General features: G+C 46.1%; 1 protein-coding gene across 2 annotated transcripts in view; it reads left to right on the top strand.

Annotated features, from left to right (window-relative positions):
* Positions 1 to 23,576, top strand: part of LOC126475257 (ubiquitin carboxyl-terminal hydrolase 10-like) — a 141,482-nt gene that overhangs the window by 82,451 nt on the left and 35,455 nt on the right. For both annotated transcript variants that reach the window (XM_050102971.1, XM_050102970.1), the window contains one exon: positions 6,285 to 6,513. In XM_050102971.1, coding sequence (XP_049958928.1) covers positions 6,285 to 6,513 — 229 coding nt within the window. The remainder of the gene's footprint in view (positions 1 to 6,284; positions 6,514 to 23,576) is intronic.

The following is a 23,576-nucleotide window of genomic DNA, read 5'->3' as shown; positions in this document are numbered from 1 at the left end:
CGTCGTGCTCCCCCCTCGTCGTCGTGCTCCACCCCCCTCGTCGTCGTCGTTGTCGTCGTCGTGCTCCCCCCTCGTCGTCGTCGTCGTCGTGCTCCCCCCTCGTCGTCGTCGTCGTCGTGCTCCCCCCTCGTCGTCGTCGTCGTCGTGCTCACCCCTCGTCGTCGTCGTCGTGCTCACCCCTCCTCGTCGTCGTCGTCGTGCTCACCCCTCCTCGTCGTCGTCGTCGTGCTCACCCCTCCTCGTCGTCGTCGTCGTCGTCGTCGTCGTCGTCGTGCTCCCCCCTCGTCGTCGTGCTCCCCCCTCGTCGTCGTGCTCCCCCCTCGTCGTCGTGCTCCCCCCTCGTCGTCGTCGTTGTCGTCGTCGTGCTCCCCCCTCGTCGTCGTGCTCCCCCCTCGTCGTCGTCGTCGTCGTGCTCACCCCTCGTCGTCGTCGTCGTCGTGCTCACCCCTCGTCGTCGTCGTCGTCGTGCTCACCCCTCCTCGTCGTCGTCGTCGTCGTGCTCCCCCCTCGTCGTCGTGCTCACCCCTCCTCGTCGTCGTCGTGCTCCCCCCTCGTCGTCGTGCTCCCCCCTCGTCGTCGTGCTCCCCCCTCGTCGTCGTGCTCCCCCCTCGTCGTCGTGCTCCCCCCTCGTCGTCGTGCTCCCCCCTCGTCGTCGTGCTCCCCCCTCGTCGTCGTGCTCCCCCCTCGTCGTCGTGCTCCCCCCTCGTCGTCGTGCTCCCCCCTCGTCGTCGTGCTCCGCCCTCGTCGTCGTGCTCCCCCCTCGTCGTCGTGCTCCCCCCTCGTCGTCGTGCTCCCCCCTCGTCGTCGTGCTCCCCCCTCGTCGTCGTGCTCCCCCCTCGTCGTCGTGCTCCCCCCTCGTCGTTGTGCTCCCCCCTCGTCGTCGTGCTCCCCACTCGTCGTCGTGCTCCCCCCTCGTCGTCGTGCTCCCCCCTCGTCGTCGTGCTCCCCCCTCGTCGTCGTGCTCCCCCCTCGTCGTCGTGCTCCCCCCTCGTCGTCGTGCTCCCCCCTCGTCGTCGTGCTCCCCCCTCGTCGTCGTGCTCCCCCCTCGTCGTCGTCGTCGTGCTCCCCCCTCGTCGTCGTCGTCGTGCTCCCCCCCGTCGTCGTCGTCGTGCTCCCCCCCGTCGTCCTCGTCGTCGTCGTGCTCCCCCCCCGTCGTCCTCGTCGTCGTCGTGCTCCCCCCCCGTCGTCGTCGTCGTCGTCGTCGTGCTCCCCCCCGTCGTCGTCGTCGTCGTCGTGCTCCCCCCTCGTCGTCGTCGTCGTCGTCGTCGTCGTGCTCCCCCCCGTCGTCGTCGTCGTCGTCGTGCTCCCCCCTCGTCGTCGTCGTCGTCGTCGTCGTCGTGCTCCCCCCTCGTCGTCGTCGTCGTCGTCGTCGTGCTCCCCCCTCGTCGTCGTCGTCGTCGTCGTGCTCCCCCCTCGTCGTCGTCGTCGTCGTCGTCGTGCTCCCCCCTCGTCGTCGTCGTCGTCGTCGTCGTGCTCCCCCCTCGTCGTCGTCGTCGTCGTCGTCCCCCCCCCCCCTCGTCGTCGTCGTCGTCGTCGTCGTGCTCCCCCCTCGTCGTCGTCGTCCCCCCTCGTCGTCGTCGTCGTCCTCCCATCGCCGCCGTCGTGCTCCCCCATCGCCGCCGTCGTCGTCGTCGTGCTCCCCCCATCGCCGCCGTCGTCGTCCTCCCCCCCCCAATCGCCGCCGTCGTCGTCCTCCCCCCCCCAATCGCCGCCGTCGTCGTCCTCCCCCCCCCAATCGCCGCCGTCGTCGTCCTCCCCCCCCCAATCGCCGCCGTCGTCGTCCTCCCCCCCCCAATCGCCGCCGTCGTCGTCCTCCCCCCCCAATCGCCGCCGTCGTCATGCTCCCCCCCCGTCGCCGCCGTCGTCATGCTCCCCCCCCAATCGCCGCCGTCGTCATGCTCCCCCCCGTCGCCGCCGTCGTCATGCTCCCCCCCGTCGCCGCCGTCGTCATGCTCCCCCCCCCGTCGCCGCCGTCGTCATGCTCCCCCCCCCCGTCGCCGCCGTCGTCATGCTCCCCCCCGTCGCCGCCGTCGTCATGCTCCCCCCCCGTCGCCGCCGTCATGCTCCCCCCCGTCGTCGTCGTCGTCATGCTCCCCCCCGTCGTCCTGCTCCCCCCCGTCGTCTTGCTCCCCCCCGTCGTCCTGCTCCCCCCCGTCGTCCTGCACCCCCCGTCGTCCTGCACCCCCCGTCGTCCTGCACCCCCCGTCGTCCTGCTCCCCCCGTCGTCCTGCTCCCCCCGTCGTCCTTATCCCCCCCCCGTCGTCCTGCTCCCCCCCCGTCGTCCTGCTCCCCCCCCGTCGTCCTGCTCCCCCCCGTCGTCCTGCTCCCCCCCGTCGTCCTGCTCCCCCCCGTCGTCCTGCTCCCCCCCCCCGTCGTCCTGCTCCCCCCCCCGTCGTCCTGCTCCCCCCCGTCGTCCTGCTCCCCCCCCCGTCGTCCTGCTCCCCCCCCCGTCGTCCTGCTCCCCCCCCCGTCGTCCTGCTCCCCCCCGTCGTCCTGCTCCCCCCCCCGTCGTCCTGCTCCCCCTCCGTCGTCCTGCTCCCCCCCCCCCCCGACGTCCTGCTCCCCCCCCGACGTCCTGCTCCCCCCCCCGTCGTCCTGCTCCCCCCCCGACGTCCTGCTCCCCCTCCGACGTCCTGCTCCCCCCCGTCGTCCTGCTCCCCCCCCCGTCGTCCTGCTCCCCCCCCCGTCGTCCTGCTCCCCCCCGTCGTCCTGCTCCCCCCCCGTCGTCCTGCTCCCCCCCCCCGTCGTCCTGCTCCCCCCCCGTCGTCCTGCTCCCCCCCCGTCGTCCTGCTCCCTCCCCCCCGTCGTCCTGCTCCCTCCCCCCCGTCGTCCTGCTCCCTCCCCCCCGTCGTCCTGCTCCCCCCCCCCCGTCGTCATGCTCCCCCCCCGTCGTCATGCTCCCTCCCCCCCGTCGTCATGCTCCCTCCCCCCCGTCGTCCTGCTCCCTCCCCCCCGTCGTCATGCTCCCTCCCCCCCGTCGTCCTGCTCCCTCCCCCCCGTCGTCCTGCTCCCTCCCCCCCGTCGTCCTGCTCCCTCCCCCCCGTCGTCCTGCTCCCCCCCCGTCGTCCTGCTCCCCCCCCCGTCGTCCTGCTCCCCCCCCCGTCGTCCTGCTCCCCCCCCCCGTCGTCCTGCTCCCCCCCCCGTCGTCCTGCTCCCCCCCCCGTCGTCCTGCTCCCCCCCCGTCGTCCTGCTCCCCCCCCGTCGTCCTGCTCCCCCCCCCGTCGTCCTGCTCCCCCCCCCGTCGTCCTGCTCCCCCCCCCGTCGTCCTGCTCCCCCCCGTCGTCCTGCTCCCCCCCCCCCGTCGTCCTGCTCCCCCCCCCCCGTCGTCCTGCTCCCGCCCCCCCGTCGTCCTGCTCCCGCCCCCCCGTCGTCCTGCTCCCGCCCCCCCCGTCGTCCTGCTCCCGCCCCCCCCCGTCGTCCTGCTCCCGCCCCCCCGTCGTCCTGCTCCCGCCCCCCCGTCGTCCTGCTCCCGCCCCCCCGTCGTCCTGCTCCCGCCCCCCCCGTCGTCCTGCTCCCGCCCCCCCCGTCGTCCTGCTCCCGCCCCCCCCCGTCGTCCTGCTCCCGCCCCCCCCGTCGTCCTGCTCCCGCCCCCCCCGTCGTCCTGCTCCCGCCCCCCCCGTCGTCCTGCTCCCGCCCCCCCCCCCCGTCGTCCTGCTCCCGCCCCCCCCCCGTCGTCCTGCTCCAGCCCCCCCCCCCCGTCGTCCTGCTCCAGCCCCCCCCCCGTCGTCCTGCTCCCGCCCCCCCGTCGTCCTGCTCAACCCCGTCGTCCTGCTCACCCCCGTCGTCCTGCTCACCCCCGTCGTCCTGCTCACCCCCGTCGTCCTGCTCACCCCCGTCGTCCTGCTTACCCCCGTCGTCCTGCTCACCCCCGTCGTCCTGCTCACCCCCGTCGTCCTGCTCACCCCCGTCGTCCTGCTCACCCCCGTCGTCCTGCTCACCCCCGTCGTCCTGCTCACCCCCGTCGTCCTGCTCACCCCCGTCGTCCTGCTCACCCCCGTCGTCCTGCTCACCCCCGTCGTCCTGCTCACCCCCGTCGTCCTGCTCACCCCCGTCGTCCTGCTCACCCCCGTCGTCCTGCCGCCCCCTCTTTCTCTTCCACGCCCTGCTGCCCCGTCCTGTCGTCGTCGTCGTCGTCCCCGTCCTCCTCCTCCTCCTCTTCCTCTTCCTCCTCTTCCTTGTCCTGCTGCCCCCTCCTCCTCCTCTTCGTCGTCCTCCCCCCTCCTCCTCCCCCTTCCTCCTCCTCCTCGTCGTCCTCCCCCCCTCCTCCTCCCCCCTCCTCCCACCGCCTCCTCCTCGTCCTCCCCCCTCCTCCACCACCACCACCACCACCACCACCACCACTATCCCATCCCCCCTTCTCCATGTCCAACCGCTTCACCTCCCCTCTACAGTGTGTAAACTTTTAGATGGCAGACCTCTCCCTAGTCCTGAATCAGTAGAAGTCTGTAAACGTCGGGAGGCTTAGGTAGGCACCCAGTTTCGACTGCTGCCAACATTACGTAGCTGACTGTGTTGTACAAGGTAGCCATTGTCGTCTGCTTCGTTATTGTTTTGCACTGTACTGTTCTGCATGTTTTTATTGTGCAGTTGTGAAAAACATTATCAAAATGAGTGACGAGGCAGTTGCTGGCCCATCTCGGGAGTTGCCAACAACCCCTACCGGTAGGCCTATGGTTAGAAGGAAACCAGTATTACGTAGCGATGCTCGCAAAATTATATTGCATGCGATTGAATGCTGCGAAAGCGAAAGGGAGAAGAAAAAATTGTTTCACCCCATTTACAAATCTTCAGTGAGAGCTGATACATACACAACAAAGAATGCGTAGCATTGGATGATTCAAATAGTTTTCCAAGAATCATCCTAGCGTATCACCAGAAACGCCTAGCAAGAAAAGGTGAGTTTCCATTTCAGATATTTTGTTCGCGATCACTTTGAAGGACCCCCCCCCCATTTCGTCCGAATTACCTTATATTTAATTTTTCCTTGCTACCATATTGCATATTACAGGACATTTCCTAATTCAAAACGCACACAGGGCAGACATACATACATTCATTTGTATATATAGAGATTGACAGTTACGTTATACTAATATGACCTGTTTAAGTATATTTAAATTTTATAATTAATAGTTTAACATTGCGGGGAATGAAATAAAAAATTGCGAGCAGTGGGAATCAAACCCCGGTCCGCTGCATGACAAGCCTTTACCTAATCAATTGCGCTACACATGCAACAGTAACCTAACTGTTGAAACATTGTGCTATTACTCTTTTCGGGCGTTCTGAGAACAACTCACCAAAGTTTCATTGCAATTGGATGAATGGTTTGTGAGTGCATAGTAGACAAACATATATATTTTTCAGTGTACATGACGATTTCAGTTTCGTTTACGAACATCATTTAAAGCGAGTTTTACTTCAAAGCCTTTCGTCTGCTTTCGTGTAAGCATGACGCGCAATTTGTAGTGCCAGCACTGCAACTGGTAGGCGTGCCTTGTCCCCCCTCCCAACGGCTCCCCTCCCCTCGCCAACCAAATGCTTGCTTCCTCCTCTCCCCGCACTCCCCTCACAACTCTGCCGTCTTACAGTTAACACACTGTACTTTTCTCTGTCTAAATCCTCCCCCTCCCACATTTTCCCTGCCCATCCGCACCACCTCGCTCGTCCCCTCGCTCGCCCCCTTGCTCGCCCCCTTTCTACCTTCTCAACCACTCGCCATTTACTCCCATTTTTCCCTGCACAACCACTCGCCCTCTTTTTCTCCCTTTTCACTGCGCAACCCTCCCCACCCCTTACCTCCCTACCCAACCCTCCCCCACCCCTTACCTCCCTACCCAACCCTCCCCCACCCCTTACCTCCCTACCCAACCCTCCCCCACCCCTTACCTCCCTACCCAACCCTCCCCCCACCCCTTACCTCCCTACCCAACCCTCCCCCACCCCTTACCTCCCTACCCAACCCTCCCCCACCCCTTACCTCCCTACCCAACCCTCCCCACCCCTTACCTCCCTACCCAACCCTCCCCCACCCCTTACCTCCCTACCCAACCCTCCCCCACCCCCCTTACTCCCTGCCCAACCCTCCCCCACCCCTTACCTCATTTCATAATTAAAACTGTTACAAATGCAAAAGTGTGTGTGTGTGTGTGTGTGTGTGTGTGTGCGCGCGTGTGCGCGCGCCTTGGGGAATGAGGTCACACAACATCTGCAGATGTATTATGTTTTTGTGCAGATACAAAAGTAGCTTACTTCAGATTGAATATGTCTTTCCCTCCGTACAGAAAGCGCAATCTGTGAAGGATGCACTGGAATTACTCGTTGGGAAGGATCAATTGGAAGGAGTTACATGTTCAAAAACAAATCAGCAGATTGAAGCCTGGCAACAAGTGACGTTAGAACAGTTGCCGTATGTTCTTGTGCTCCACCTCAAATGGTTTGATTACAAATTGGATGGCTGTTCAAAAATTGTCAAGACTGTGGAATTTCCTATTGATCTCAAAGTTGATGGAAGTAAGTGAATTCATGCAGATTTTTGTACTTATTAGTTTGTCATAGTACTCCGTTTTTTACAGTTCATTATAAAGATTCAAACATGGAAAACAGAATAGGAAGAGATAGATTGCTATAAGTTGCACACAGTCACACGCAGCTTATGGGCACAACCTGTATCAGCAAAAGAGAAATAGAAAACACACACCATTCATACACACAAGGAGGCACATCTCATGCACATGTGAACTCCAACTCCAGCAGCTCAAGCTCAGGCCAGAATGTAGCTATCATGTGGGACTGCAGCAGCAATCGGGGGGGGGGGGGGGGGGGGGGTGGGGGGGGGGGCAGGGCAGGGAAGTGAAGGGATAGTAGTGTATCGGGTGGGTGAACACAGGAACACTGTCTGCAGTTCAGAAAAGCTGGGGGTTGAGATGAGGATCGAGACGGCACAAGTAGTGAAGCAGCCCTTGAAATCAAGCAAGCTGCTTGTTATGCCACAGGGTGGTCTCCTGTCCATTCTCATCTCCCATCTTTGTTTGCTGCCTTCTGTCAACGCACCCACCTGTCTCTCGCCACTCCTCTTCTTTGCGCCCCTTTTTATCCCCATCACCCTGCCCCCAACCTCCTGATGCCGCACCTGTTGTCATTGTAGACCCTGCACTCTCAGGCAGAATGTGTTCCTCTGCTCCCCCTCCCCTCCCCACTTGTATACTACTATACCTTCCCCACCCCTCTCCAGATGATTGCTGCTGCCATCTCTCATGATAGTTGCATTCTGGCCTCATCTGCCAGAGTTAGTGGCCATGTGTAGTGAGGTGTGCTTGCTTATGTGTGTGAATGGTGTGCTTCTCTTGTTTCTCTTTTGCTGATGAAGGCTGTGGCCGAAAGCTATGTACAAGTGTCGTTTAATAGTGCCTGCCTGCTACTTTTGACATGTCTTTGCGGTAAGTAGCAGGCTATCTCTTCCTGCATTGTCATTATAAAGGATCACATTGTAAGTGCTTTTCATCTGAAGTTTTTCGCAATAGTTTCATAATTTTTGTGATTCTTTATATTTCTGAGAAAATTGTGTTCCCAACATTTCATGTGACGTTGGATTGACGGTGATAAAAATGTGCAGTTCTCAAGCTACATAACATTATTTTGTCAAGATCAGATATGTGGATAAATGTGAGATTTGATTCATTGTGGAGAGACTGTTGAGTCAAGATTTTTTGGATATTATCACCATTAATGTAAAAATGTGATAGCTCATCATTTAAGAACACCTGAAAAAACGTTTTTTGAGTTAGAACATGTGTGGAAATGGTACATTAGTGTTTTAATAATTAATTTGTCACAAAGAGCTATATCAGAAATAGTGTTTGGATGCCAGAGGATCTAGTGAAGAGATAGTGTGGAGCATTTAGGCAGTTAATGTTACTGTTAAACTTTAATCAATAGAGGGTAAACGAACTAGCAAAATCTTCTATTAGAATGTTAGTCATTAGGTATTGTATTGAAGACTGATTTCCATTTTGTACTTCATGATATTAATTATTGCTTGTTTTGCTTTTCCAACTTGTAAAACTGCAAATCACCTTTAGTTATAATATTACTGAATTTTGGCAGTATTCATTGACCCAAGAAATGTGGTATGGTGCAGTAAAGACTGATTACTACCTACCTTTCCTTGTATCATTGTCAGTATTGGCATTCCTCTTGTAAATGGGTTTGTTATGGCAGTGAATCCATGATAGTTTGAAAATTGCTTGTTCTACATATGGGTATTCAAAAATTGTTTCATACTATTTAAGATTTTTGTGCTGCTCGATGATTGTTTTTCCACTTGATGTTTAAGCTTGTTGAGTATTGCAGATTGTCATAAGCTCTTCATTGTTCATTCACAGCAGCTGCCACTCTCTTGTGGATGGACAGATACAACAAATGTCATTTTATTTTGTATATTCCAGTATTTCAATCAGATTTTTAAATTGGAATATTTTGGGAGGAAGAAAAGATAAAAAATTACAGTACAGTTTTTACTTGATATACTACTGTATCTTTAATTATATAATACCTCATTAAACTACATTAACTCTAGTATTCATATGGCAGAAAGAAGAAACAGTTAAAGATATTTTTGTTCTTGTAGGCATTCACTAGTTATTAGTAATGAATATGGTTAAATTGAGGATGTCCTTCAGATTGGATTTAGAATTGCATTTACCCTGTGTATAAGATTTGCATATGGAGCACAGAAGCTACAGGCATAAGAAAAATTTATTGCAATAATTTTAAGTCTTGTAGGAGCACAAGAGAGAAATAGAATCACATCAACATGACACTTGTTTTAGCTGCTAATTTTATAGTTTTTTCATTCATTATTTCTAAAACTTTGTGGATACTATCTATAAACTAATTACACATTTTAGTGGTTGTCATTGCAACCACTCTTAATAAAAACTGGCACCGTTTGTGCGCTTTACATCTTAATTAAAAAAAGAATGTATGACTAGTCCAGTGATCGATGAAAGAATAACAAGTGGATGTATTTTTAGCTCTTTATTTCAACAGACCTTCAGTTAAAAAACCATTACACTAGTAAATTTTATTTCATTGAAAGTTCCCTCATTTATAGGACAATTTGCATTGCATATCACCTGACAGGTACTTATTTCTTGTCTTGTGTTGGCGTAATAACCACAATGTTCTTAGTAAGAATGAACACCCAGAGTCAGCATGTTTGGATCCATAACATGTAATATACTGTCACAAAGCCAGTTACACAACATAATAGCTGTGACCTTGATTCCTGCTTATGTGTGAGAGATGACTTGGGATTGATTCCCACCAGACCAATGTATTAATAGCTTCTGTTATCATCAGTCTTATCAAACAACTCACACAATCAAACTTCTGTTATTGTTTTATACTTATGTTCCCTTTGTATACCTTGAATGTAGAATGTGATTCTTTTTTTTTTTGGCTATTCCCCCATCCTCCCCAGGCTTCTGTTGGTAGGACACATTCTAAGTCGCCAAGGGATCACAAAGTTAGTGCTGGAGGGAAATGTGTGGGGTAAAAATATTAGAGGGACACCAAGAGATCAATACAGTAAGCAGATTCAGAAGGATGTAGGTTGCAGTAGCTACTCAGAAATGAATAGGCTTGCACAGGATAGAGTAGCATGGGAGAGCTGCATCAAACCTGTCTTTATACAGATCACAAGACGACGGCGACAACAACAACTCTTGCTGCTGCTGCTGCTGCTGCTGCTACTACTACTACTACTACTACTACTACTACTTCTTTCCCTGTAACTGCTATGTAAAGAATCTATTCATTTGCTCTTATGCAGCAAGGCGCATAATAAAATACGTATTCTGTCCATCTCTACCAAGCTGTTTTCATGCAAATTTTTCCAGTTTTCTGGTCCAGGATATCGGCTCCAAATTTTGTTTTATCGTATTTACACTGATCTAATGCACCGTTAAATGTAATGCAGATCCCAATCTTTAAAACTCAAAATGATGAAAAGAGAGTTTGTTGGCACATCACTGGTTGACTACATTTATTTTACACAACAATGGCTGTTTACATGAACCATCAAAACACCAACAATTTGTAAGTGACACAGTCATTATTATAAAAGAACAACTAACTTGTTTTCTTACATGACGCGCAAACATACCCTAAATTATGGGTGTTAAGCCTCTGTGACGCCATAATTGCAGTTGGGGGACAAACATCTTTACAAAAGAGGGAAGATGGATTATTCAGTTGAAAGTTGCTATAAAGTGAATTGTTCTCTTATTTTTTAATATTTTTTATGGCACAGTAACTAACACCATCATTACTGGTATCCCTGGAGAAGCCTGCATGAGAGAAGCAGATTCATTTCCTCTTTACCCATCATCCTTGGGTGTTGTTCAGGAGCACATCATCTTCAGTGCCATCCAGAGTATTTGAAATGCAGTATTTCTTGAATGATTTTACGATTATGGGTGCTTCAGTGGTTTCCCGGCAACCAAAACCCAGTGTGCAATAATGTGGAGTGGAGCATGCTTAATTTTTCATGTCAGTTCATGATTTGGTTCACAAAACCATTTTTCTTACTGTTCCCGAACATAACGTTCGAAATCTTTGTTTATGTACTAATATCCAGGGGTTGTATCATGGAAGTTGTTCTTCCAGAAATAATAAGGTCCCAGGCAAAGTGTTGGATCCTCTTTTTTTATGTTGTCAGTGAGAGGACCACAAAATACGTAAAGCATTGGAAGTATTGGTGGTAAAAATCCCCCAAGAAGGAATTTCTATACGCTTGGAGCCTGTCAAGTATTAAAGTTTGTCATCCATTCTTACTGTTGATTTCAATCAGGAAACAGCTTTTTATTTTTAGGTGTCTTGAGGTTTGTTATCCTCCTAAGATTAAAATAGGGGGAAGTTTGTGCCCATCTGCCGTAGTTGCCAGTATTACAGTATGTGCTTTTGTTATGGTAACTTCTTTTGTCACTTCTCGTAATTGGGTAATTATGTGGCATATGATACCAAATTGGCATATCATCGGTATTGTCTATTTGGCTCACCAGTAAATTCTTTTCTTTTTGAAGTGTGATGACCAACCACTGAAATTCTTGAAGTTTTTTTCTCAAAATCCTTTGTAAGCTTTTGTAATACTATTTTACGGTATCATACGGATGACACCATGCATTTCATAAAGTGACAACCCATCCATGGCTAGTCTTGCATTCGTATATTAAGAACTGCAGCCACCTTGCATGCTTTCTTTATGGTATCACCAGGTTTCCCATTGACAGATGAATTCCAATACTTCGTCAGGATGTCTCCCTTTGTGATGGCTACTGAACCTTGCCAGTAGCAGTAGTTGAAAATAATGCCAATTTCTGTTTCTTCCATAAGTGAACATTACTCTCAGCTATGGTGAACTCTCATCCCATCCTCCTGTTGCCATATTTTTCAGCATAAAGAATTACTTTGCACTTGAAAGTAGCATCGTTTGATGATGATTTCTGCTTGCCTTCCATTTCATGACTACCTAATGCAAACACATTACCCATATCTAATACAAACACACTATGTGGTAATAGGCTAAGAATAATAACAAAGTTAAGAATTACCATTCATTGTGACATGCGGAACACTACCTAAATTTCAATGATGTCACTGGCGAACGGTGGAGTCACATTTGTACTCAAATGTAATATGCCATGGAATTTATGCACACTCCATTCTGAACACTCCCTGTGGGGAAAAAAAAAAAAAAAAAAAAAAAAAAAAAAAAAAAAAAAAAAAAAAAAAAAAAAAAAAAAAAAGTGCATTAGACTCAGGTAAACACGCTGTTATATTCTACAGTATGTAGACATCTCAAGTAATTCACAGTTTCTACATTTGAACAAAGTATACTGAGAAAGAGTTTTTATTTTTCTTTATTAACAATTTGCCTCCATGCTTTATCACAGCAGTTATATACGGCCCAGTCACGTTAAAATGACCACTACTGATGTTCGACATCAGTGTGCAATAACCACTCATAGACAGTAGGTGGCAACACTGGCAGTGGAGAGTATATAAAACTTGTCAGGGGATGCGGAAAACAATGCAGTCGTCATTGCAATGCAGAAACGGAGAGGTTTATCTGATGCCCAAGAGTGCATGATCACTGACTTTCGGGCCAAAGATGGAAACACTCTGAAATGGCTAAGTTTGTGAACTGTTTGCATGCTGCTGTGGTTAAAGTACAAGATCTGTTCAAAAAATTCGGAAATTTGTGTACAAAATTTTTCTATGCTTACCTTTCACTTATTGTGCATGGTCTCCTTCAGAATAATCTCCACAATTGATACACCACTCCCAACACCGTTTCCACTTCTGAAAGCAGTCGTTGTACGCCTCTCGCTGGATTGCGTGAAGCGCCACCTGCAATTTTTTTTTTTTTTCCTCACGTGTTGTTGCGAATCGTCTTCTGTTCGACATGGTTTTCAATTTTGGAAATAAAAAAAGAAAAAGAAAACCAGTCTACAGAGGCCAGATCTGGAGAGGCCAGATCTGGAGAGGCCAGATCTGGAGAGGCCAGATCTGGAGAGTGCAGAGGATAAGGCAGCACAGTGATTTCGTTTTTTGTGCAATAGTCACTCACCAACAGGGATGAATGTGCGAGTGTATTATTGTGATGCAAGAGCCATGGCCTTGCCAGATTTCAGATAGTTTCCTTCTCACATTTTCTCATAGGTGCTGAAACACGTCTCAGTAGTACCATCGATTAACAGTTTGTGCCTCTGGCATGAATGCATAATGAACTAATTTTCAAAGTCAAGGAACACTGTCAGCACAGCTTTGACATTTGACCTGATCTGATGGGCTTTTCCTGAACCCATGTTGTAGTCTGTATCTTGGTTTCAACATCATAGCCATAGAGCCATGTGTCATCACCAGTTACGATTCTCTTAATGAACATCACATTCTCATCCAAATGCTCTTCACAGATTTTGAGGCGAAGGTCTTTCTAGTCTTGATTCGTGAGCTGTGAGATATATATGATAGCTGAACAAACACTGGTAGCAGTTACTTCTGTAAAATATCTGGGAGTATGCGTGCGGAACGATTTGAAGTGGAACGATCATATAAAATTAATTGTTGGTAAGGCGGGTACCAGGTTGAGATTCATTGGGAGAGTCCTTAGAAAATGTAGTCCATCAACAAAGGAGGTGGCCTACAAAACACTCATTCGACCTTTACTTGAGTATTGCTCATCAGTGTGGGATCCGTACCAGATCGGGTTGACGGAGGAGATAGAGAAGATCCAAAGAAGAGCGGCGCGTTTCGTCACAGGGTTATTTGGTAACCGTGATAGCGTTACGGAGATGTTTAACAAACTCAAGTGGCAGACTCTGCAAGAGAGGCGCTCTGCATCGCGGTGTAGCTTGCTCGCCAGGTTTCGAGAGGGTGCATTTCTGGATGAGGTATCGAATATATTGCTTCCCCCTACTTATACCTCCCGAGGAGATCATGAATGTAAAATTAGAGAGATTAGAGCGCGCACGGAGGCTTTCAGACAGTCGTTCTTCTCGCGAACCATACGCGTCTGGAACAGGAAAGGGAGGTAATGACAGTGGCACGTAAAGTGCCCTCCGCCACACACCGTTGGGTGGCTTGCGGAGTATAAATGTAGATGTAAATGTAGAGATGAACTTGGTGGCAGCACGATGCATTCCAAGGTGCTGCATCAGGAGTTCATGAGTCGATCCAACTGAAATGTTACATTCTTTTGGAGTCTTCGACGGGCACCCACAATTTCGTTGACGTTTCTGGCACGAATGCTGTCGATAGACCTCCTGAATGAGGGTTATCGTTAACTCCCTTCCAGCCATTTTTAAACCCTGTGAACCACTCAGAACACTGAGTACCATAGGCTTCCTGCATCATTTGGTGTGTGTGTGTGTGTGTGTGTGTGTGTGTGTGTGTGTGAAGGTTTTTTTTGAGTGTCACACATAATTTAATGCAGATGTGTTGCTCCTCTAACTGTGCCATCTCGAAAATTTGCACATTGTGCGGCACAACATTTTACTCAATATAGCAATGAAGGATGTGCAGGGATGCCAACCACATTTCATTCCAACGTACCATTGGCGCAAAATTACGAATGCTCTGGAATTTTTTGAACGGACCTTGTATATCAGGCATGGCAAAATGGCACTATCCAAAACCGGTGTCAAGGCGACTGTGGTGCACTATAAATCATAGATGCTGGGATGAACTGTGGCTGTGGAGAAATGTATGGGTTAATAGACATGCAACTGTTGAGCATGACAGCCCAAATGAAACAATGGCCTATTAACAGTGTCTTCTAAACAACTGTTCAGTGAGTGTTGCTGCATAGGGGTCTCCGCAGCAGGCACCTGGTTTGTGTATGCATGCTGACTACTGTTCATTCACAATGAAGGCTGCAATTTGTATTCAATTACTCCAGACGAATGTCCAATGAGTAGAGACAGGTGGCCTTTTCAGATGAATCAAGATTTGTGCTCCTTTGGACAGTGGCCATTGATGTGTATGGCGTGAAACGTCTGAAAGCAAACACCCTGCAACAATTGTGTGAAGGTCCATCCCAGAGGAGGGAGCATTACGGATTGGGGAATGTTTTTGTGGCATTCCTGGGGAATGTTTTTGTTGCATTCCTGGGTGGTTTCATGATTCTGGAAGACACTGTGGATCAATAACAGTATTAACTATCCGTGGGGTCCATGCAGCCGCCCCCCCCCCCCCCCCCCCCTTTCGGCACAATGGCATCTACTAGCAGGACAGTGCAACTTGTCACACAGCTCGGTGGAAATGCATGATTTGAAGACCATAAAGATGAGTTTACCACAGTTCCATGGTCATCAAACTCACTAAATTAATACCCAATCAAGAACCTGTGGGGCCACCTCAATTGGGCTGTAGGTGCCATTTATCGTCAGTTTTGGCCATGGCACTGGAGTCAGCATGGTTCCACATCCCTATCAGTATCTTCCAGAACCTAAATGACTTCTTCCTGCATGTCTCGTAGCGGTACACACTGCAAAAAGTGGTTATTCAGGCTTTTGAAAGGTGGTCACATTAATGTGAGTGAGCAGTGTATATTATAGTGCTGCTTATGACATTACTAACTGATTTTGGTCTATGTTAATAGTTCATTGTACACACTACTCTTCTGTCACTGCTCTTAAATGTTTTGCCCACGTTCAAAAATGTGACAAAAATTACCTGTTGTTACATTTCATCCACTGTAGTATGTGGTAAGCTTAAAGATAACTTATTCCTAAAGGGCTCACCAGGTATGGATATGCACTGAACAGACATTTGATATTTAAATATACAGCTAACCAAAATTTGATGTAAATTTGTTTGGTCCACCCGGGGTAGCTGTATGCTCTGAGGTGCCTTGTCACTTGCCTGCACGGCTCCCTCCATTGGAGGTTCGAGTCCTCCCTCGAGTGTGTGTGTGTGTGTGTGTGTGTGTGTGTGTGTGAGCTTTCTGACTCCGCAGTTTTGCGTGTTTTAGCATTGTGTCATCTATGATAATCTACCAAGAGCTAGCAGCACTGTGACTTTTTTGTTTCTCTTTGCAAGTGGCAGTGATCATACTCTGTGGTATAAAGTGTTGTACAAATTCTGAATGGCCCACAAAAATTATTAAGGTGGTTGTACACAGCTCATCCTCCCTTTCTTCCTCTGTTGTGTTGAAATTCATCCTTTCCTTAATGAAAACCTGGTTTTGATGAATTAAATATTCTTGCTACTGTAAGATTCATTGGTGCACTCTTCCGATGTGCACTCCAACCACTTCCATTCAATTCAGCCCTTTCTGAAATATATCATCATTGCAAGTTTCTATTTGTCTTTCAATTTCACTACCTTTGGGCTAACTGCAGATGTTTTAAATATTCGATTACTTCCTTGCCCACATCTGAGCCATTTTCAGCATCTGCATCACAACATTAAGCATAAAGAAACAACAATCAGGTCAGAAGCTTCAGAGTGCATTGTAGCATCACATCACGTCACATTAGTCACAGGCAAAGACAGTGAAAAATTTGTGGTACTTTCAGATGACCTAGAGGTGTACAGAAATATTAACACCTTAAGCCATGAGCCTGAGTATGTACTCACACAGTTTTGACTATATGCACTAGTGGTATCTTCACCACATACTCGTCAGTTGCAGCCTCACAATAGACTGCCCTCTAATGTGAGTTTTCAGAGCCGTTTTGGCAATATTTGTTTTGTGGGCATTAGACCATGTTCCAAGGCATATTTCTAATCCTAATGTTCTGTCTTGCAATGTTGGTGATATCATCAGTCTATAACTACTGAGCGAAGTGGCAGATTAGTTAGCATACTGGACTCACATTTGGAGGACAATGGCTCAATTCTGTGACTGGCCATCCTGGTTTAGGTTTTCCATGATTTCCCTAAATCACTTTAGGCAAATGCCAGGACGGTTCCTTTGAAAGCGCACAGCCAACTTCCTACCCCATCCTTCTGTAATCTGATGAAACTAATGACCTCACTGTTTGGTCTCCTCCACGAAGTCAACCCAACCCAATCTATAACAACTCTGAAAGCAGTTACAATCCCAAACAAGCGTAGCGAGCCAAAATGTGTTGCATGTCCAGGCAACGATGGGTTAGTGATGCCAGAGGATATAACAACTCGGAAAGATCACAAAGAAACTCAGCAAGCATATACAGACAAAGAAATATATCTTGGACCACAGCCTTAATGCCCATAAAACAAATATCACCAAAAATGTTATTGGTTGTCTGGAACAAATGCCCAAAAAAGTGAAGAATAATATACAGACAGTGAGGACGACTTAGAGTGAGTCACACCAGTGAAATATGCAATATAATGGTTCTGAAATTGGGAAGAAGTGGAACAGTTCTTGTGCCCTTAAAAATTTCATTTGTTAGTAAGTATGAATGAGTGAAACGTAAATATTGCAGCTGGAGTATGAAAACTGTATTTCAGTGAAAAGTCATGCACGAAATAACCATTACTCTGCAGATTTTGCTAGAGAAAAACAATGTTTGGAAACACTTCCTAGGCTTTGTAGCATATTTACCAGAGTATTACAGCCCACATTTTTAAGAGGCTCATTCAGAAAATTTATCAATGCGACTAACCAAAATTACAAACTGTTTTATTGATTTATAGTATGTGCCTAGAAAAATTAACACTATACCTGTTCTTATCTTATGCCTTGTATTGATTAATCAGACAACAGAAAATCCAATATGGAGTGTAACAATATTATGAAAAGGAAAGCTGCTACTCACTGTATAGTGGAGATGCTGAGTTGCAGATAGGCACAATAAAAAGACTTTCACAATATAAGCTTTTTGCCATCAAGGCCTTTGTCGAGAGCAGCTGACCCGCATGTGCACTGGCACGCACGTGCCCATCTGTGACTTAGTATTTCCGCCTTTTATTGATTGTCGAATAATGACAAATATTCATTACTAGTCATCGGCCTTGACCAGTGATGTAGTGAGCATACATCAAAGTTCGTAAACAACATAACTAAAATGTCATAGCAGTGTTGATTCCCCCCCCCCCCCCCCCCCCCCCCCCCCCCCAAATGTAATACACAGAGAGTTTTTATTAAGAAACTTTGCCACATTTCAAAGCAAATACTTCACATTACAAATGTTATAATAAATAAATAAAGTTGCGCTCTTAGATTCCTATTTGACTATACCCTTGAATATCTTGGAATATTTGGCATAAACAGTGAAGTATTTGTGACAGGTATGACTATAAATATGATTGCTGTTTATTTCACTCACTGCAGTTTTAATTATAAAGAAACGGAATTCAAACTACACACAACTAGTGTCAAGTATTGCTGTGTAAATTGTTTGCACCTTACTTCCATTTTTGCTTCCCATCTAAACCAGTGTAGGTGTTACCACTATTTCTAATAATAGTAATAATAATAATAATAATAATAATTCCTGTGGAGGCCCGGGAAAAGAATAGGCCTCCGGTATGTTCTGCCAGTCGTAAAAGGTGACGAAAAGAACAAACCACTAATAGGGCTAACCCCCCTTTTAGTGTGATTACTTGGTTCAGGACAGAACTAAAGAAGCCTCGGACAAGCGCCGTCATGGTCGGGGATGATGCGTGACCCCTATGCCCGCCCACAATGGTAACGACACTGCTAGCCAACTGGAAAATGATTTAAATCCAAATAGAGGTGTTTTGCAGGATATGCTTCCTGCAACCACCCTAGAAGGAAAACAAAGACAGAGGATGAGATGGTCAGATGAAGTTAATCGACACCTCATGTTCTGTTATTACCAAGCAACAAACCTAGGAACCAACACAACTGGATACAGATCACAAGTATACACAACATTTATTACCAGATACCCGGAATTAAAATTTTTAACAGAACAACGACTAGCTGATCAGATCCGTGTAATAATAAAAAATAACAGGATACCCCAGTCAGAATTAGAAAACATCAAACAACAAGTACAACAAATACCGGAACAAAATAATGTGCAATCAGAAGAAGAAGAAAATACAGTAATGGACTCAAACATCCCAGAGCAAACAAACAAAGACCAACACGCATCAATTAAACAATCGGAGGAAAACGAAATCTCAAGACAGCCACCAGAACAAGCACAAATAGAACACGAAGAGACACACGTGTTAGATCTAGAAGAGAAATTTCAGCTGACATATATAGAATACAAAGACACAAATACAGACATCAGACCATTCTTGCATAGACCGCCAAATAACCCACAAGTCGAAACAACAATAAAAACTATCAACACAATCATACACAACAAAATAAATGAAAATACAACTATGGAAGAGTTACAACTACTGGTTTATATAGGAGCACTCACTACACTAAATATACACACTAGGCAGAGATCAGAACAAACCAACACACAGAAGAAACCCACAAAACCAGCATAGCAACACAGGCTACAGATAAGAATAGAAAAACTGAGAAAAGACATCGGACAGCTAACACAATTTATAAGAAATGAAATATCAGACAAAAAACGAAAAAGGTTAGGTAGAATCTCACAACAAGAAGCAATAGAGCAATTAGATGAAAAGAAGCAGAAATTACAAGCATTGGCCAAACGACTTAGAAGATACAAAAAAAGTGAAAATAGAAGGAAACAAAACCAAACATTCAACACAAACCAAAAGAGATTTTACCAAACAATAGATTACACACGCATTAAAATAGACAATCCACCAAACATAACAGACATGGAACAGTTCTGGAGCAACATATGGTCAAACCCGGTACAACATAAGAGGCATGCACGGTGGATACAAGCAGAAACAGACACATACAAGATGATACCACAAATGCCTGAAGTGATAATTTTGCAACATGAAGTCACCCGAGCAATTAATTCTACACACAATTGGAAAGCCCCTGGAAATGATAAAATAGCAAATTACTGGCTAAAGAAGTTCACCTCAACACATTCACATCTAACTAAATTATTTAACAATGGTCTGCTTGTGTCTGTATGTGTGGATGGATATGTGCGTGTGTGCGAGTGTATACCTGTCCTTTTTTCCCCCTAAGGTAAGTCTTTCCGCTCTCGGGATTGGAATGACTCCTTACCCTCTCCCTTAAAACCCACTTCCTTTCGTCTTCCCCTCTCCTTCCCTCTTTCCTGATGAGGCAACAGTTTGTTGCGAAAGCTTGAATTTTGTGTGTATGTTTGTGTTTGTTTGTGTGTCTATCGACCTGCCATCGCTTTTGTTCGGTAAGTCACCTCATCTTTGTTTTTATATAAATTATTTAACAGTTACATTGCAGACCCATACACATTCCCTGATACACTTGCACATGGAATAACCTATCTGAAACCTAAAGATCAAGCAGACACAGCAAACCCAGCTAAATATCGCCCCATAACATGCCTACCAACAATCTACAAAATATTAACTTCAGTCATTACACAGAAATTAATGACACATACAACACAGAACAAAATTATAAATGAAGAACAAAAAGGCTGCTGCAAAGGAGCACGAGGATGTAAAGAGCAACTGATAATAGATACAGAGGTGACATATCAAGCTAAAACTAAACAAAGGTCGCTACACTACGCATACATTGATTACCAAAAAGCCTTTGATAGTGTACCCCACTCATGGTTACTACAGATATTGGAAATATACAAAGTAGATCCTAAATTGATACAGTTTCTAAACATAGTAATGAAAAACTGGAAAACCACACTTAATATCCAAACAAATTCAGATAACATCACATCACAGCCAATACAGATTAAGTGTGGAATATACCAAGGAGACTCATTAAGTCCTTTCTGGTTCTGTCTTGCTCTGAACCCACTATCCAACATGCTAAATAATACAAATTATGGATATAGTATTACTGGAACATACCCACACAAAATCACACATTTGCTATACATGGATGATCTAAAACTACTGGCAGCAACCAATCAACAACTCAACCAATTACTAAAGATAACAGAAGTATTCAGCAATGATATAAATATGGCTTTTGGAACAGACAAATGTAATAAAAATAGCATAGTCAAGGGAAAACACACTAAACAAGAAGATTACATATTGAATAACCACAGTGACTCCATAGAAGCGATGGAAAAAACAGATGCCTATAAATATCTAGGATACAGACAAAAAATAGGAATAGATAATACAAATATTAAAGAAGAACTAAAAGAAAAATATAGACAAAGGCTAACAAAAATACTGAAAACAGAATTGACAGCAAGAAACAAGACAAAAGCTATAAATACTTATGCTATACCAATATTGACCTACTCATTTGGAGTAGCGAAATGGAGTAACACAGACCTAGAAGCACTCAATACACTTACACGTTCACAATGCCACAAATATAGAATACATCACATACATTCAGCAACAGAAAGATTCACATTAAGCAGAAAGGAAGGAGGAAGGGGATTTATTGACATAAAAAACCTACATTATGGACAGGTAGACAATTTAAGAAAATTCTTTCTAGAATGAGCAGAAACTAGCAAAATACACAAAGCAATCACTCATATAAATACATCGGCTACACCACTGCAATTTTATAACCACTTCTACAACCCTTTAGATCACATAACATCAACAGACACAAAGAAAGTAAATTGGAAAAAGAAAACACTAGATGGCAAGCACCCGTATCATCTAACACAGCCACACATCGATCAAGACGCATCCAACACGTGGCTAAGAAAAGGCAATATATACAGTGAGACGGAAGGATTCATGATTGCAATACAGGATCAAACAATAAACAGCAGATATTACAGCAAGCATATTATTAAAGATCCCAACACCACAACAGATAAATGCAGACTTTGCAAACAACAAATAGAAACAGTAGATCACATCACAAGTGGATGTACAATACTAGCAAATACAGAATACCCCAGAAGACATGACAATGTAGCAAAAATAATACATCAACAGCTTGCCTTACAACATAAACTTATAAAACAACACGTTCCCACATACAAGTATGCACCACAAAATGTACTGGAGAATGATGAATACAAATTATACTGGAACAGAACCATTATAACATATAAAACAACACCACATAACAAACCTGACATCATACTCACCAATAAAAAGAAGAAATTAACACAACTAATTGAAATATCCATACCCAATACAACAAATATACAAAAGAAAACAGGAGAAAAAATTGAAAAATACATCCAACTGGCTGAGGAAGTCAAGGACATGTGGCATCAGGATAAAGTTGACATTATACCAATTATACTATCAACTACAGGAGTCATACCACACAATATCCACCAGTACATCAATACAATACAGCTACATCCAAACTTATATATACAATTACAGAAATCCGTAATTATTGATACATGTTCAATTACCCGAAAGTTCCTAAATGCAATATAACATATACCGTACAGTTAAAAGGAAGTGACGCTTGATCAAGGTCCGCGTCACTTCCCATTTTTAACCAGACTTAACGTCTGAGAAAGTAAAGAAATAATAATAATAATAATATTCACTACGAGTCGTCTACACCAAATCCCGACGCTAAACCATCAACGAAATAGTAGAAATTATCAAGACACTGAAAAACAAGAGCCCCAGGAGAAGCTGGAATTATTGCAGAACTATGGAAACTAAATGATGAAAGATTAACAGGAAAAATCCACAAAATCAGATTAAACATTTGGGAAACAGAACATATCCCTTCTGAATGGAAATGCGCACTCATCCATCTACTCCACAAAAAAGGGGACAGAACTGAACCAAATAATTACAGGGGTATCTCACTCGTGCCGGTCACATATAAAATCCTATCAAAAGTTCTCATGAATAGATTAGAACAAGAAGCTGACCCACAAATAGGAGAATACCAGGCTGGTTTTCACAAGGGACAATCATGCATAGAGGAGATCTGGAATCTGAGAATGATTCTCCAGATGAGAAACACCCGAAACACAGTGGTCACTTTTGTAGATTTTAAAAATGCCTATGACTCATTAGACAAGACAAGAGCAATCATTCGGCAAACATTAACTGATACAGTCTCTGAGGTTAAATTTATGCGGGATATCTCTGAATCATTTGAAATCCAAACTGGAGTGTGACTGGGTGACGGACTTTCACCATTACTCTTTAATATCATTCTTGAAAAAATTATCATGACATGGGAAAAAGAAGTCAAAGGAATCCAAATAGGCATTACAAAAGATAATAGATTCAATGTGAAGTGTTAAGCTTTTGCTGATGACTTTGCAATCCTCACAAATAATAGAAAAGAAGCCACTAATGCCATAGAGAAGTTACACGAAATTGCACAAAGAACTGGCCTGCAAATCTCATATGAGAAACCCCAGTACATTGAAAGAGTGCCACAAGACAAATTGCCTATTGTGACAACCCATGGGAAAATCTTACAAGTACCACATTTTAAGTACCAGGGAGAAATCATCCAGCCATCAGAGATCAACCTAAAGGCCAATGAGGAAAGAATAAAAAAAACTACAGAAAGCATATAAACTCATGTGGAACTATTATAACAAAATGTTCATATCCATTAGCTCAAAATTGAGGCACTACAACACTGTCGTATTTCCGGAGGCACTGTATGCATCTGAAACAACACAAATACGTGTGCAAACTAAAATCAAAGAAATAGAGAAACAAGAAAGGGAAATTCTCAGGAAAATTTTTGGCCCAATACAAGAGCAAGGAATCTGGAAGAAGAGACCAACATCAGATTATATAAATACACAGACAAGATTATGGATACAGTAAGGAAAAGAAGAATGCAGTTCTATGGACATATCCACAGGATGAATGAAAACATAATTTCAAAGCAAATTCTTAAAGGCAGGGGAAAAACAAAATGTATAAAAGAAGTTGAAGAGCACCTCAGACAAGCACACACAACAGTAAACAATGCAGAAAATAGAACTGAATTCAGGAACATTATCAAAAAACATAAATTTGGCACCACAACACAGAAGAGACTAGGATGCAAATGGACAGCAGAG

The sequence above is a fragment of the Schistocerca serialis genome, chromosome 4 (genome assembly GCF_023864345.2).
Source record: "Schistocerca serialis cubense isolate TAMUIC-IGC-003099 chromosome 4, iqSchSeri2.2, whole genome shotgun sequence".
Lineage (NCBI taxonomy): Eukaryota > Metazoa > Arthropoda > Insecta > Orthoptera > Acrididae > Schistocerca > Schistocerca serialis.
Note: the sequence above shows the minus strand (reverse complement) of the source record. Positions and strands in the feature narration are given on the sequence as shown.